Source organism: Watersipora subatra, chromosome 2, assembly GCF_963576615.1.
Source record: "Watersipora subatra chromosome 2, tzWatSuba1.1, whole genome shotgun sequence".
Classification (NCBI taxonomy): domain Eukaryota; kingdom Metazoa; phylum Bryozoa; class Gymnolaemata; order Cheilostomatida; family Watersiporidae; genus Watersipora; species Watersipora subatra.
Genome location: NC_088709.1, coordinates 21,524,256 through 21,542,342, shown reverse-complemented (window position 1 = coordinate 21,542,342; position 18,087 = coordinate 21,524,256). Strand labels below are relative to the sequence as shown.

The following is an 18,087-nucleotide window of genomic DNA, read 5'->3' as shown; positions in this document are numbered from 1 at the left end:
GTATTATAATACATGGCTATAAAATTATACAGGTGTTGTAATACATAATTTAATAGTATACATAATATATAGTTTTTGAGCCGGACAAAAAGGATGTAGAAAACGAAGAGTTAAAACGAATTTGGCAAACAAAGAGTTATACATAGCTATTGATTTAGTCTCAAGAATATAGTCACTAGATAGGATGATTCAAGCCCTGACTAATGCCCAGCAGGATAGAATTCAATTTACTCTTCTCACCATGATCAAATGTGTACAGCTAGGATATACAACAAGGAGGTAGCTTTTTATTCTGACCATGCTGCTGTAAGATTTCTCAGACTAATACTTTCTGCAGGTTTAGCTAGTGCTCTAGTCTGCTAGTTGTTAGGAGAGACGCAGGCAATAAATGCATTTGTATTCTCAGTGTAACTATGAACCTGCAGCGCATAGTCATCTACAGTGCTGTTGATACATGTCATATCATACTCTTTCTTTTGGTGGAAAAATCAACGTAAAAGTCGTATTGTTGTCAGGTAAAGTCTAGGAGAATAAGTCTAGGAGAGTAAGTCTAGAAGAGTACTTACGGTATGAAAATCGTACTCTGTTTATCCAGACTTGATGTTCTGTTCTAGCAGTATATGGAGTGTTTAACTGCACTCTATAGTCTAAATATTTGATCTGAATAGACAATCAAACCATTCTAAACCAATATTTGCAGAGCTTGAAGGTAGAGAGAGTGGTTATTTATGAAAGTTATTGCATTGTTACTAACAACTACTCCAGAAAATTTTGTTTTATGAAGTTTCAGACATATTTGGTTAATAAAGGCGTGAAGTTTATCCTCATCTTTTAATGAAAGTTGCCTCCTGGAAACAACACAAATTTTAAAGATCCTTTTTGGTATCACTGGTATGTTGTGATGTTATGGGATCAGAATGCCATTATCTTCATGTAAATGAAAGGAGAGGCTAACACTTGAAAGAATGACTCATTTTTTGTTTAACTTGGTTGATTATTTTTGTTATCGAATAACAATAGTGATACTGTATGGTGGAACTTATAGTAATGTTACCATACTCTACGTTTCACCAGACTTGGTTCCCTTCTTTACCAATTAATAAGTTCTACCAAAAATGGTCCTTTTTCTTACCATACTATAGTATGCGATCTATGATCTGAGTTACGACGGTTGGTTGTAAGTTGACACCTTCGTAACTCATAACTTCGTAACGATAGTGAGTGTACAATTTTCAACATAAAATCTAAAAGTGTTGTTAATAATATTATATATTATAACAATAATACTGTGGTATATTTATATCTCCTGTCATTCCAATTAACCTTCGTCAAAGATTTATGACAAATGGTCCTATACAAAGACAGCCAAAAATTGTCTTTAAATCTGCTATGAACATCTTGAACAGACAGTTGACTCCCCTGTCCAAGATAGCATAAGCTGGGTGTAAAACTTCTCTTCAAGTTTGTTCTCATATTGACATCGTCTTTTTCTTCTGAGAGGTTAACCACGACAAAGTTTTATCAATGGTAATCTTGAAACATTCTGGCAGCCAGATCAATTAAAGCATAAAAAACAATTGCAAATGATAGAAAAATACTGATACGTTTTATTAAAATCTATTAAAGTGTTGTGTAAGGGATTTTTAAAATTAGACGCAGGAATACTAATCTACAGTCTAAGTCTGTAGGAAGGTCAAAAACTAAGTTTAGTTATCTACTTTCTAACCCTCTGTACTAATCCATGCTTCCCTACACGGCATTACTATATATATTGCTATGCATTGTATATATGATCAGTTTTACATGGTTTACATACGATGAGTATGATGTAGCAAAAATATATACAAATATTTATATACAGTAGGCACTCCTACAAAGTAAGTAAACCATTTTGAGAATATTTACGTTATAGTGATTTTACGTTATAAGAACAGTAAAGTACATGTAAACTGCCTAATCTGTTCCAAAATTGTCTCAAAATCACCCCTTTGTTCCTTCAAAAAGGTCGAAACTATACTGCAATTTAACACACATAGTATGGTTACCTTGTTTATGGTGTAGATGTTGAACCTTTAATTTATATCTTCTATATTGCTAAAGTCCTCTACATCATTATTTGTGCGCACGGGTATACGCTGTGCATAAATGTCATGTGTTTTTGCATATTTTTGGCCCATTTTATAAAAAATTCACATACATATGCTCCATGCCTTTCTCCAGGCTGCTAATATTATTTGGTTTGAAAACTTGGTCTGGTTCCTAAGAATCAGCCTCCCAAACACAGACCTACAGGCTATCTGGTATAAAATGAAAGAACTTCCCGGCATCACAAGGCTTACTGATAGTAGAATATATAGTGTAAGCTAGTTTATGTAAAAACTAACATTTGTGAATAGTGCTGAAGAGAAGTTCTGCATATAGGCACTGAGGCCAGCGCTCGTTCAATGTTTCCTTCCATGCTGGATGCCTACATAAGGAAATAATTGCATGCTCAGTGTAGATTACAAGAATAGTAACAGACGCCGAGCTGGGGGCACGTATTACGCTGTTAAAACAAGATCATACGTCTGCTTCTCATTCCTTATTAGAAAATAACCATAATTCTTAAATGTTTGCTGTTAACAAAATTGAGTTTAATACTGAGCATTATATCATCTACTTTCACAACTCAATGTTAAGAGGTCAAGGTCATTGTGCTGACATAGTAATGATTACAAAGGCAGCAATAGTACGTTGACGTTTGCTTCTTGATGTTTTATGTCACTCTCACTATTTTCTATGTCTACGTTAGTTATTTCTTAACAAACCCATTAGAGCGTGTCGGTTTTTTATAAACACGTATAAATAAATAATAATGTGTATATTTATATTTACAGTGGTGATCATAATTATGGGAACAGCTAGCAAGTTTTTTGTTTTCGTTTTCATTTATGGCATACACTCTCTTTATTATCACAGACCGTACATACTGTTAACATACCGTACATACTGTACATATCTGAGAAGTAAGTTTGGTAGACACTCTGCCTGACATCAAAAGTATTCTCAACACATATTTTACCATATTCTGTGATTGACTTTGAAGGCCAGCCAACTAAATATTGCTAATTGACTAATATATTACTCTAAAGGTTACCAAATTAACTTTCATATAGTTACATGAATGTGGATGTTCAAAAACCATGTTTAATTGTGCCAATGAATACAAACTTTATTTTTAATTGAACTGTTGTAATATTGTGCAGATATCGTTATATGTTACTCCAAAACCAGGCTAAAAAGGCAAATATCAGTTGATAATATATATTAATATTCATGTGTAGAACACTCTTAGTTTCTCAATGATGAGTATGTTGTACTAGTTCACCTAAAAATACTTAACAAACTGAATTAATAACAAATAACGTGTTTATTTTAAGTCGCCCATAATTACGATCCCTCTGTACTTGAGACACTCTTTCTAGGCAGATACAGCAATTGTTTACAGCTTGGGGCATCTGCTAAACAACAGAACTAGTAAATTAGATTGCATGAACTGAACAGCACTCTATACCTAGAGTAGTAAATATACAGACCAAACAGCATACCATTATGATTTCATACCACTCATGGCATACTGATGTATACTCGATGTATAGAGGTCAATGGGATAATTCTTTTTACAGGTTTCTCTATTCTTATTAGCCATTAGAAGAGTTATAGTAACTGTAGGATTCGGGTAATAAGCACAAAGTGCAGTCATCGCTGACAGAATAATTCAATGATATTTGAGTAATACAAAAGTTAAGGGTTGTCTCATTGGCAATCGGTTTATCAGGCCTGTCAAACAAGTTATCAGTAAAGCCATGCCTTCATCAATGAAATATTCCCCAAAATGTTTTACTTATTTTAAAATTTTGTCTTGATGACCGCTTGGAGTTTATATCAATTACTAGCAGGTTGGAGAGCTTTCACACTACTGTGAGAAACTGCAATGACAGGGTGTATGGAGCGTTGCATAGCGTAACTAAATTATTTGTTTAGACACTGAAAAGGTACCTATCTCAGCGCTGAAGAAGTACCTGTCTCTCTCTTTCATGATGTAAACTATCTTATAATGGTCAAATCGGTTATATGTCTTATTTCCAACTCAAAATTAAGGTAGCAGCATATAGCAAACTGCAGATTAAATAGTAGTGTATGACAGTCAGAAATTTCTAAATAAGGCTCCAACAAGGTAGGATTACCTTATCCAAGATACTGCCATACAATATACTTCTGAAGTATTTTAATAAACAAAAACAATAATAGTTGAAGGTGAACAATCCATAAAAGTCTTGAGGCGTATGACTATATGACTATATAACTATATGACTATATGACTATATATGACTTGAGGTATATTGTATGACAGTATTTTACCCAATATACTGCCATCCAATATACATGCACTTTTAAACTTTCGTGGTCAGAGAAATAAAAATACTTCAAGGTGAATTATTCAAAAAACTATTGCATCGCCTCCATTGTGATCTACATTGTGTAGATAATGGTTTGTCCAATTATACACTAAAGTATTTATTGTTCATTGTTAGGTTTGAGCAGTTTTCATGCAAATATTATTGCGGAGCTGGTTGAATCACTTGAGTGCCAATAACACATAGATAAAGAGTTGCTGAACTCTTAACTATATAGTACTACTAGATGAACGCCCGGTGTTGCACGGGTAATAAAATAGTTACCCAATGAATTTGAGTAACTTAAGCTAGTAAATCAAGCAGGTCTAAATCTTTACTAAAAATAAGAGCCGCGTCTGAAGCCAGCTTAATAATTGTTACGCGTAATGATCTCTCACCAATCATGATGTTCAAGCATGCTACTAAGAAATTAACCGATAATATTTTTTCAAGCGCTTCGAGCGTGTGTATTTTAACCGATGTAATTAGTATGACCGCAATGATTCCATTGCATAGCAATTTAGCCGCTTGACTTATTAGATTGAATGTCTGCTTGAAGATTTGGACATTCCGAGTTCGAATTCAGTGCAAAGCAGATTTGTCAAACTCTAAACTTCATCGCTTTAACTGGAAACAAGAACAACAGATGACAGACATACAAACACGGAGATTTATTTATAAAGATGTAACTCGCCACGTGGTGACATTAAAAAAGACTAAATTAATTAAAAGTAGTGATTATTTTACATTAAACAAGATATTAATGTTGAAAAGTTTTCAATTGAGAAAAATACGATATGTTGCAGTTTTTGTTATAATAAGTTACTTGCTAGTCCAGTGAATTGTTGCATTGATATTAACTATGAGCATTGATAGATCTAAATTATTTTAGTAGTCTGCAAATAATATTTCTAGACCAACATTAATTTAGAAGATGTACAACAAAGATCTCTCTGAACCCAAGATGTCACTTCATTTTTCTGCAACATATATAGAGCTCAAAATGAAAATACTTTCGTATTTTTCATCAACAAACAAATCTGCGAGAGCGTTGAACTTTAAAGCAGGAATCTACTTTGATGAACAGCTGGTCAAGCGTAATGATTGCATAATAAGCCTGCCCACATTTTCACTTCACTGCCTGCTTAGACTTGGCATGTGTTACAGACATAATTATGTTCAATGCATGAGCGCATGTGGTCTCCCAATTGTGGGCCTATCTGGCCCACAAATTGGTCGGAAGTCTATGATCAGAGGCTATCAATTAGTACTGGATAGTGTAGGAGATATAAGTGGATATAGTCTGTGAACCAGGTAGTCAGTGTTCTATAATCTGAGGCTATCCATTAGTAATCCATGATGACATAAATTGTAGAGATTTTGCAGCACCGCTGAAGTTTGTACGTATCTCATAATCAACTAGAGTTACTAGAACCTATGAGTAAGGGTCACCATCCTACCCCCCCCCCCATCAGTGGCATTGTAAAGGTCACTCAGACTAAAAGACTAACCAGCTACCCTGAGGCCTGTAGAAGCTATCTCCATATCTTTTTTGAGACAGCAGTGTCTAGTGAAACGAAGCGCCTTGTTTTCTCTTCTGTGTCTACATAAAATTTGTTTGCTTCTGAGGTATAACTTGCGAAGTCTTCAATAATTTCCAATATGGCTGAATACATGAGATGGTAAGACCAGCAGATTTCATTGTGCTTTGTGTCTACCTTTTGTAACTATATTCCCTGTGTGTGTTTCCACAGAGGATAGAGTGACAAAAAGCTAGCAACAACCCCTCAGTGTATGGATCCTGACTATAAACTTCATTGAAGGATGGTGAATCAAAGCTTGAGCCATTCTAGTGGTGGATCCAGCAAAAAAGGATCTGATAAAACCAAGGTAAGTTTTTTAGAGGAGTATAATCAAACGGCGACTTACAACCACCTCTACTTGTAAAATTTTCAGTTTATGTCATGAATTTAGAGTAAGTAATTGCCGCGGTATACCAAATAATTCTCAGCATATGATATCCAAGATTCTCAAAAATTATTGGTCTAATGCTGTTTGATCCAACAGCTGGTTGGCCGGTTATTTGGTTGGTGCAACAGCTTTTGTAGAGATATGTTTACATCAAGTTTTGGTCAATTTTTATGATGACCTGGTTTCACATGCGTATGTTTCAATCCCGTAACAGGGTCGATAGATATTACGCTCTGTTCAGAGATTTACGATTTACAAAATTCCTCAGACGACTCAATTTGGTATAGCAATCTTGCAATATCGAATCACGATATAATGCTAATCGTCTATTTATAGCCGATTTGTGAAATATTGCATTGTGTCATGATATTATTGTGTAACAATTTTGTAAATTTTTGTTCATATTTATTTGTATATTTTCATTTTAAAAGAAACTGTTTTGTGATTGTGATAACCAGAAACATTGATTTCATGAATTCCCATGTTTATGGAAGACCATAGAATGAGCTTATTATAAGACTAGAAGGCCTATGTAGTTCAGTTCCAGTGACTCCCTGTTAAAATCGTCAAGTGTGAGTTAGATCACCATTACACGATTATATCATTTATACGATTAGTGATATCTCTTTAAATGGCAATTTTCAAATCATCGACCTTCAAAATTCAGAATCGGCTCTAGTGGCATCATATTTGCTACAAATCAGAGACTAGTAGGCTAATGATAGGTAAGGCCTAGTGTACTGAACATGACTTGTATGTATTCCACAACTAAACTCTCTACGGTACAAATTCCAAGTGACAAAACAAACAAGATTACTCTCACCTTGAACAGTATGTCATGTACAACGCAATGTCATATCAAACAGAAAGCAACTCGAACAGATCTTTTTATTTACAATGAATGCAACACAGGTCACGCACAACTACATTTTTCAGTCCTATTGGGTTATTAGTGCCCTGCAAAAAGTGATAGAATTTGTGTTTGTAATATGAAACTGTAAACTTAATCTGCGATGATTTGTTACCGCAACAAAATAACCGCTTGATAGAACAAGTTCAAACTGCGGTTCAGCCAATTTCTTGTCTTCTTATCAATTGGCCCAAAACAAAAGTTTTTTGGAGATTTGTTGGCTGATTGAGATTTTGACAAAACCTGCTCAATTAGCTAGTGTACATATAACCTTACGGTACACACTGTAGGGTAAAAAACTTTAGCTGGTTCATCTCATGAACATGTGACCAATAGTATGAACTAAACAGCTGGCATGCTGTAGAAGAGCATGCTATACAATTTCATTGATTTTTGTACTAGATTTGATTTCCTGTGTGTTTTGGTATGATTACCTCACTTTGCCTTATATTATATAATTTTCTTAGCAGTGGCTTTGCAGGCTAGAGACCTCGACCCTTGCTTGACCCTTTATCAGCAAGTTGGGGTTACATTCGTTGAAAAGGTCACTCACTGGGGAAAGGGTAGCTGACCTCAAGATCCCTATCCCTCTATCTCTTTATCTCTCTTTCTCTCTTTCTCTCTCTCTCTCTCTCTCTCTCTCTCTCTCTCTTTCTCTCTCTTTCTCTCTCTCTTTATTGCTCTTTACCTCTCTCCTGCTCCTTCTCTCTCTTCCCCTCACCCTCTTTCTCTCTCTTTCTCTCTGTTTCCCTCTTCTCCTCCCCCTCCCTCTTCTCCTCTCTCTCTCTCTCTCTCTCTCTCTCTCTCTCTCTCTCTCTCTCTCTCTCTTCTCCTCTCTCTCTCTTTCTCTCCCTTTATCTCTATCTCTCCCTCTCTATCTCTCTCTCGCTCTATTTCTACCTCTTTCCCACCCTCTTTCTCTCTTTTTCCCACCCTCTTTCCCTCTTTTTCCTCCCTCTCCTTTTTCCACTTTTTTTTCCTTTATCTATCTCTCGCTCTATCTCTTTCTCACTACACTCTGACATGCAATCACTAAGTTTTTCATCGTCTGTGAACTCCATTATAATCAAACCCTATTAATTTCTGCTGTTAACTCCTACATGTACATGTAATTGACAAGAATCTACCTCACAACTTCTTTTTATATTTCTTCTTTTCTTCTGAGCGTCTGAGTTGAGGCACTTTTTCCTGCCTATTGTAGCCAGGTAGTAGACTAAGGGTCAGGAAGGTATAACTCATGAACAATTGGTTTGAATTTAAATCCTAAAAAGATCACTGGTAGAGGCAGCAAGAATATGCTACCACAAATTGCTTTCTCTGCCAAATCAACGATACAGATTTATTGCCTAACATAAGTTTGTTAAAAAAATTGTATAATTTTTTATTATAGATATGAGTTTCATATGTAACACAAATTATACTCAAACTAAATTTATCAGAGGTTGAAAATTCTGGCTGCTATATGCATGCACTTGATGATGCTTTATGTAGAACCATGATTTTCTCCAAAACCTGTTAAATTAGTGTATCATACAGTTATATAAATGAGAACAGTAACTACTCTGGTGGTTTTCAAAAATTATAAACTAAATATTATATGTAAGATTGTATTTTCTGTCAGAAAAAGACAGCATGGGCAGATTATCATTATGGTTTGAATAAGTATCCACAAGCTATAAACATAGGCTATATACATAGAGGTTGTAAAAGATAATATTATGCAACAATGCCACATTGTGATGCAATGTAGGCTCTGAAAAGTTATAGCAGTTAAACAGTTCTACTGGGTACATCAGCTTAAGATGTTCGTCGAGACTTTTTCCTAGGCCGTGTTCGCTCAGTTTTGGAGAAACGATCACCTACTGCATGTATGTAATAAAGTTTTCAACACCCAAGTTTTGTAGACAATACGCTTTTGATGATCAAATTATATTAATGATATTGATCAAGTTTTCTGTACACACTTTTCAAACTTGCTGAGTTTCGTCTTTCTCTTGTCTACACTGAGCTAAACATTTATATTCACCAAATGTCGATCACCAGCAGGCTTGTGTTGCGCCAGCTGATTTAGATATTTGAAACAACCACTTCCGCAGAAAAAACGAGAATAGCGTGCCAATTTTGAAAGTTCTCTCAAACTCAAGTGACAGGCCTACAGTTAAGTGCTGAAGGCTTGTTGAGTCACGCATATAGCAATAGAAGATTGCTAACACTAATTACCTACAGGGTGTTGGTTCAGTCTCCTTAATGCTTGTAGAACCTGCTTAGGTACACGAAGTTCTGCTAATCATAGAGTGCTAGCAGGGGTCAGCACAACGCCGCTGTACGCTTCTTTGGTTTGATCTAGGCTGTGAATTGCTCTCAGTTATGATGATGTATTATAATATACTGTATTATAATATACTGTATTATCTTATACTGTATTATATTATACTGTATTATATCATACTGTATTATATCATACAGTATTATATTATACTGTATTATATTATACTGTATTATATTATACTGTATTATATTGTATTATATTATATTGTATTATATGGTATTACTGTAAAACTTCTAATTGAATGCCATGGTGCTCTATCTTTCGACCCTTCGTCTTTCCTTGCGGTCAATTGGAAGCGGCATTCAAATAGAGGCTGGCGGTGTATTTTTCAAATGGCTCGTCAGAATTTTCGGAAGATAAATTTAGCCCTATTACGGGCGAAGCGAATGTTGCCTATATCGTGCTTCCTTTTATCGGTCGAGCGATATTAAAACTTTTGGATGCAATAAATCTGCTAACTTACCTCCAACTTGTTAAGGATATCTTAATAAATATGCATCGAGAAACCAAGAAATATTTCTACCAGCTAATATCTATTGCTTGCAATTCACCTGCAATGATATTATAGCCTATGTCGCTCTTTGCAATTTGTTGGCACTTTCAATTTTTATTTCATGCCAAATTTGAAGAAATATTTTTATTTTACATTTATATTTACCAATGTTGCATAAAAACTCATTGCACTCGTTGATATGTTTGCTACAGTTTGCAGCCAAAACTAGCTTTTTATGTGCAATAGAAAAGGAATTACGAGCGTCAATCACTTGTATGATCAGATTACAGCAATGGTACTATCAAATAATATGCATTAAATTTGCAAATTTTTTAGTTATATAATGGTAATCTACCAAATGCTACAAAAATATATTCTTGAGCAAGTGATATAATGAACCATACTTGTATTACATGCAGAAACCAAAATCAACGTTTTTAAAACAAAAATATTTCCATCACTTGCTCGGATAGCCGCGCTCTGATTGTTGCTTTTGATGAAACAAACATCTTCTGGTTGTCCAATACCTTCCACAATATCTTCTGCCCTCAGCTAATAATTAATAACTGGGGACAGTTATTAATTATTTTTATGGTGTTGCTTTTAAAGTTCATCTACCATCGTAAATTTAAACCGTTTTTCATATATGTACTTTGAAGTATCAAGACTGCATTAAACAAGGAGCTATGATTAGCCTGAGATCGCTACGATTAGCCTGAGTCCATTATTGATTATATCTACGGTGGTGCTTTGAAGGTTTTAACGAAAAAAAAACGAAAAGCTTTGGAGATAATTGATTGTTAATAATGTAAATGATTCACTATTAATACGATTATGTGTACACTTTTCTACTGATCACTCGATATTATGGGTTCATAAAGATCAAAGGTAGACAAAGTGGTGTTTAAATAGAGATGGCCTTCAAATAGAGGGTGGCGCTCTATTTTTCAATCCTTCTCTCATAATGGCGGTCAAATAGATGTGGCGTTCAACTAGATGTTTTACGGTGTATTGCATTTCGCAGCGTTTGACTATATCATATTCTGCTCTAGTATATTAAGTTACATTATAGTCATAACAGATCTGTTATATATTACCATCAAATATTATTAGTTAAGTTATTGAGGGGATGTCATCAAGCAGGTTTTAGGCTCCTCTTGAACATCATTATGAAATAGCTCTTTCGCAGAAAGTAGCAAAAGATATAATTGGTAACTTGTCATGACAGTTTTCGTCAATATTTTGTTAATACAGTTGTTATGGTGATTCAAATAGGAAGTCAGTGATGCTTATCATTGTAATTAGGTTGCCAACAGTACAGCAGTAATATCGGCAAGGGAATATCCTTTGTGGATATCCATCTCTGGCCTCTCAGGTTACTCATACTACATTCGTGCTGGTTTAACGGCTCACCTCTAATATTGTATCTTGAATCATCTGAAGATAATATACACATAGAGAAATGATGCCCTTCATGTAATCTTGCAGTCAGCATGCTAGAAAAGTTTGTCTGCAGTTCATTGATATTTAAAGTACATATAATATCTCTACTTGTCTACTGCAAGCAGTAGGTGTTCTTGATGAAGGTTGTAGTGTACCGTGATGTCATACAAACTTGATTAGGTGTTTCAGAGTTTATATATATTAAAGATTATATTATATAAAAACTATATCAAACAAAAATGTTTTTCAAATTATGCCATAGAAGAATCATAAAACAAAAGTATACGGCTGTATACAGCTCTATAATACTACATATAATAGAATAGAGCAGTATTAATACTGTCTTACACTAGTCATTGCTATACTATACTAGTATATGTGCTATTTATTTAACGATATGTTATTACAGAGAGAAGAGGTGTCCCCAGCAGATGATCGTCCTGCCCACGTACTTAATGATAGCGATGGACACTTGATTTATAAGATAGGAGATATTATCGCTGATTGTAAGTTAAAACACAATAATAGTAGATGTTTTTCTTACTATATTTATTGGCAATATCTTCATTTTGAACAAAAATGTTTTTCAAATTATGCCATACCATAATCATAATGATAGCACGGCTAGTTAATCAAATCAAATAAATGGTTTGACACACAGTGTTTACATCGTATTACATCTATGTAACTAGCAAAGAAGGATTGACAGCTTTTATTATTCTAAAGAATGCCACACAACATTTAAAATGTTAAATATTTGCATTGCCGCGAAACCACAAGCTTAAATAGAATAATTTTTGCATCTCGTACAGGTTAATCCATCCTCGTAACAGGTTAATTTTTTTGAAGCCATTTCTAGCTGTTCTGCATTTTTTGAAAGCCATTTTGGCAGCATAAAATATTCTACTTTTATAGCAACTAACACCATGACAGTGTAGTGTGCCATGAAAAATCACCTAGTGTAATAACTAACAGCACAGTTATTCCAAAGTATGTGAGGCTGTTGATTTGTGCAGGTGGTAGAGTGAAGGTCAGCTAAAATAAAAGTCGTGAGTGGGAATTTCAATGAAAGAAATACTTTGCTTAATTCAAAACATGGCTGTGGACAGACAGACAGACAATTCTCTCACCATAGTAATAATTAGTAGACTGACAGTCCTGTCAGCCGTGAGAGATTGCAATGTGTAATAAGTATCCTCACAATTATTCTGGTATGCAGCAAGGTGATTTAGTGGTGTAGATGGTAGCGCACGTGGTAAGCTGGATCTTCAAATTCGATTGCCATGTGATGCAATATTTTTTCATCATGCTCTAAGCATGGTTTCAGACAGACAAACAGACAAACAAACAGGCCGATATACATGGCTTTTACTATAGTAAAAATAATGTCTGCACCATATTTTAAATTCATTTAATTTCATTTAACTAAAAGTAGATATGACAAAAAGCCATGATAAGCAAGGATGTTTGTGCTAGATTACTAACTCTCTATTTTAGTGCCCAGCATTTGCAGTGAGTAGAATATTAACAATGTACTTGCTTTATCTTTTGTCTAAAATGGGATGTCTCCATATACCCTTTGATAAATTGTTATTCACGCTTAGCTTATGAAATAATCTGGTATTATACGAAATTTGCTAAGAAATCAAAATATGTGTATGTGTATACTTACATGTATCTCCTGTTGCAGATGAAGTGTTGGGCTGCCTAGGAGAAGGTACATTTGGCAGGGTCCTTGAGGTTAGGTGCTTAAGCAGGTAGGTTGGGAGCTAGCATAAATTGTAATTATTTCAATACAAGTTTTTTTTGTTCATTTTGATGAAATTAATTCCTGACAAAAGGTTTTGTTGACATATACTAAGTATTTTTGCTGTAAAAGCTAGAGTTTCGGTCGTAGAGTTTTAATGTAAAGTTTTTTTGCGGTTAGCAGAAAGTTATGCACAAGAATCAATGCATTTGACAACCAAAAGCCATGTTTAGCATTTGTTGTAGTTTTGTAAAATGGGCTAAAAAAGAAAACCTCTATTACCATTTTTACATTTTGAATATAAAAACAGCTATTAAAAATATCTGGGGCCATATGTTGAAAAATTTCAATAACGGAAACACGATTTGGTTGCTGTTTATAATTTTTTCATCATAAATCAAAAAGAAAGATAAATTTGGAAACTGGGGTATTATTCTGTGAACCCTGATTAAAAGGAAATCTAGTTGGTTCATTTTTTTGCAAAATGATAGCCCAATATCCTAAATTTATTGTTGCAAAATTTATGGGCGGATCTGTTAACTTTGTGATTTGTGATCCGTGATCAATGTTTTTGTATAAGTACGTTGTACTAAGTATGCAGTAGGCTTTCCGTAGCGTAAGAGTCAATGTCCAGTTCAGTGTTTAACAAGTGATTTGTTTGTTTCACAACTTTACGTCTACCTTATACCTGCTAGTAAGTAACACCAACTTGAAATGTGTTTGCCAGTTTTAATGGTCATGCATTTTGTAAAAACTTTCTTCACAAAATTGACAAAAACAACCAAGTAAAAAATGCTGAGTAATTCATTTTTTGTTTCAAAAGGATAGAAGGATGGATTACATAATAAAAACCACAAATTATATAAAAAGATATAATAAAAGATGTCTGTAAGTATGGTGTGTATAGATTGATATGCCTTTGCAAGCATAGACAGTGCAAGGTACAGCGGACACCCTTACAACACAAACCTCATTTTATATAAGTTCTACTGAACGTAACGAATATGGCCAAATATATGTGAAGTTTTTGCATCGTTTTTACAAAAGAAATTTCGTGGCGTAAAGCGAGAAGTCCTTACAAATTTTAAAACTCGATTTGAATAATAAGAATCCCATAGCCTTAAAAACTTTTTTTTTATTTTACCGCACTTGAAAGAGAAAAGCTACATATATGGGTATATTGGGTATCTTATTATAAATAAATTATATATTTTATTACTTCATTGTAGACATGTAAAATTTTTTTTTTGTTCTTTTTGCAGGATAGATCTTGCTGAGAAAAAAGTGACAACGCTGATTTAAATTAACGTTGAAGGTGTTAACCTACCCTTATTTTAAAATTATCAAAAGCACAGACTCTAAAATAAATGAAGTCGATAAGGAAAAAGGAAAAAGTTGTCGATACAAACGAATAATGTCGCAGTTACTGTACAGTCATTAAATTAAGAAGTTAAGATCAGGTTTTTTTCATTTTGAAGAGTCAAAGGGGTGAATTTGAGAGGAATAGATTAGGCTATTTACATGTATTTTACGCCTTATGTAGTATAAATTCTCCATCACATAAACATTCTCATAACAAATTATATACGTTGTAGGGGCGTCTACTGTATTGGTTAAGACTTAGAACAAGGGAGTGTCTTATAAATAATTCCTCTCAGATCTTCATCCCTTGCATGATCTTCCAGAACATTCTTAGTGCTAACATAGTAGTGCCAAGTTAACATCACATTGTAAACGTATGCTGAAAGATTTTGCATTTTTTATCAATCATTCTAGCAAATGATGTCATTTTAAAATCAGCCTACCAATTTACATTAAACACCTTATATGGATATATGTGTAGCCTATGAGATGAGCGTACTAGCTCTGAAATAATTAGGGGGCACTCAGCATACACCTAAAAAATCTTCAGTGCATAAGCTCAGAGCTAAAAGACTATATAAATATCTAAAAATTTTGTGACACCAAAATATTATTACTGCGTTTTTATGCTTTGAATGCTTCGTCAGCTGCCAATGAGTTTGCATCCTACCCTTTCAATGGTTCAGAGTTGCATCACAGATCTTTCGAAGATTCGCGATGTATCCCTCAAAACAGAACTTGTTAAAGTCATCTCGCTTTCTCGAGTATCCTAGCACAAATTTAGTGAAGCAAAATGGTGTGCCGAATGCATCGGGATTTTACTGTTTCTATGATTCGGGGTGGAAGCAACTCAGAACTCACTCGAAGCATGGAAATACAACCAATGACAGAAGTGCCTATTAACCAATCTAAAATTAAAATTAAAATTAAGACAGCGGGAGCTCACTCAGCACCAATTTGCTTCACTGCTCTCTCATGCCATTCTCTCCGATTCAAGCACACAGTTTCAGCATATAGTTAGCCCGCACTAGGAAGGAATATTGTAGTTGAGTTTCTGAGACTAATTAGCAATTCATGTAGTTAGGAGAGTACTTATTAGCGCTGACCAGGCGTAATGAGTAGAGCAACAGCTTTCTATTACACCTTTTTATTGCTTTCTTATGTTCTCCCTCATGATTTTTATCTTTCAGCGAGGATGGCAGTCCTCTCGCTTTGAAGGTAATAAAAAATGTTCCAAAATATCGAGAAGCGGCTATTTTAGAAATCAATGTTCTCGAGAAGATAAACAGGATGGACCCTGATGGACAATCGTAAGATTACAGTAGCTAAGCTTTGCTATAAGGGCATCAGCTGACCTTGATATGGCCTTGACCTTGATATGTATGTCTTTTAGCTGACCTGTATTGCAACTCCTGTAGTCAGCTAATAATATATCTCTGCTAAATTACTTGCGGTGTATTTCTCTTAGCTGGCCTGTGGTACAACTATTGTACTGTAGTCAACCTGCGCTATAGTATTGTACTGTAGTGTACTATTGTACTGTAGTCAACCTGCGCTATAGTATTATGAGATGATTTGCAGTGCTTTCCCATTAACTGATTTGTGGTACAATCCCTGTAGTCAGTCTGAGATATACAGTGGAAACTCTACTTACAAAATTAATACGTTCCGGAAGCCGTTTCGTAAGTAGAAAACTTTGTAAGTAAAACTGATTTCATCATATAAATGCCCTAACTCGTTCCAAGCCTCCATCTAACTCAGATATAACATTTGTATAAGTTATCATTATATTCAGAGGTTAAACCTTGAAACAAATATTGGTTAGAACTGTATTACTACTCAATAAGTAAAAAAGTACGCGTGGAAAAAGATAAAATAACGAACTGAAACTATCAACAGTATGTTTGTGTACTTTCGGTAGTATGGATGAAGTTGCTCGAAGACCGCAGAAAATGGGAAGAAGATCTGAATCTGTCAGAAGATATGGGTGTTGTATTGTTATTTAGGTTCTGTTTTAATCAGAATAAATGTTTCTAAGAACATAAATAGAATGATTTGTTTACATCAGTATGAACTAAAAACTTTGTCATCATACAGAAAACACAGAACTGAATTGCTAGAAACAAAAGTTGTCCTACTCTCTATGTGATACATCATAACTCCATATTATACAGCGAATGAAAACAAAACACTTGTCATTCATTGACTTTCGCTAGCAAATGAAACTGAGACACATTTTATCCTGTACCCGACAAAAAGCAAACGGGTCAAAATACGAAAGGCCTTTCATATCTGAAAATATCGTTTGTAAGTCTAAGCAAATTTCTACCAAGCCAATGGCCATTTCGATAACTTGAAAATTTCGAATGTAGAGTTTCCACTGTATAGGCTATAGGTGAATCGCAGTGAACCTTCCAGAGTTAATCCGTAGTAGTTTTTTGGTATTTATTTGTTGTATCGCTCTAATAGTTAACAGATCTCTAACAGTTGATATGCAGATTCAACTCCCTAGTTGTTAGTAGAGTTCTAGTATTCAGCCTGCAATCACCTCAACTAGTTTTTACACCGTTAAACTCTGGTGGTTCACTTTAGCATCATTATAAAATAATTAGCCTGTGACACCAACCAGAATGTTAGCCTGTGGCCCAACTGCAATAGTTGGTCGATAGAAAATATTTGATAGTCAGTCAGTAGCACAGCCCCATTTAGTTTTTATAGCATGTGACACCAATCAGATGGCTAGTACGTAATAAAATTACAGCCATCAATTTGAATGAATGTGTGTTTTAACCAATTTACATGCCTCACTGTAGCTCTTATTATTTCTGTATCTGAAAATTTTAGCCTTTGTGTCAAGATGACAGACTGGTTCGACTATTATGGACACACTTGTATAGCATTTGAGAGCTTGGGCTTGAGTGTATTTGACTTTATGGTGAGTTCAATTCATCCAATATAAAATAAAATCCATATGAACTAATTCATATGGAAATATGTCCTTGATCCATTAATGGTAGCTGAATTATCCACAGAATATGAAATGTGAACCAACTTGTCTTAAAATGACTTTGTTATAAGTTAGCTGTACACAAGTTTCATGCTGTACAGACTTTTAGTTAACTTTATATGACAAACATATATTTTTAGCTCATCATATGTAATACATATACTGAGCATATGTATTACATATTTGGCATGTAAGTTACACAAACATGCCAAGTATTTGTGTAACTTACCTATAAGCTGAAATGTGGCAATTTCTGTGAGCCCACTAGCAGGAGCACTGCAATAGCACAGTAGCACTTCAGCGCCTCGACTAGCTGCAGTGCTACTGTGCGCGCTCGCGCATGCCCACACACGCAACACACACAAACCGTACAAACCGGGCACTGAATC

General features: G+C 34.7%; 1 protein-coding gene across 1 annotated transcript in view; it reads left to right on the top strand.

The window, feature by feature from the left end:
• Positions 1-6,260: 6,260 nt before the first annotated feature.
• LOC137388053 (uncharacterized) overlaps positions 6,261-18,087 on the top strand; it is a 38,884-nt gene continuing 27,057 nt past the window's right edge. The window contains 5 exon segments of the mRNA XM_068074570.1: positions 6,261-6,326; positions 11,992-12,088; positions 13,273-13,339; positions 15,882-16,001; positions 17,536-17,626. Of these exon segments, the coding sequence (XP_067930671.1) occupies positions 6,261-6,326; positions 11,992-12,088; positions 13,273-13,339; positions 15,882-16,001; positions 17,536-17,626 (441 nt within the window).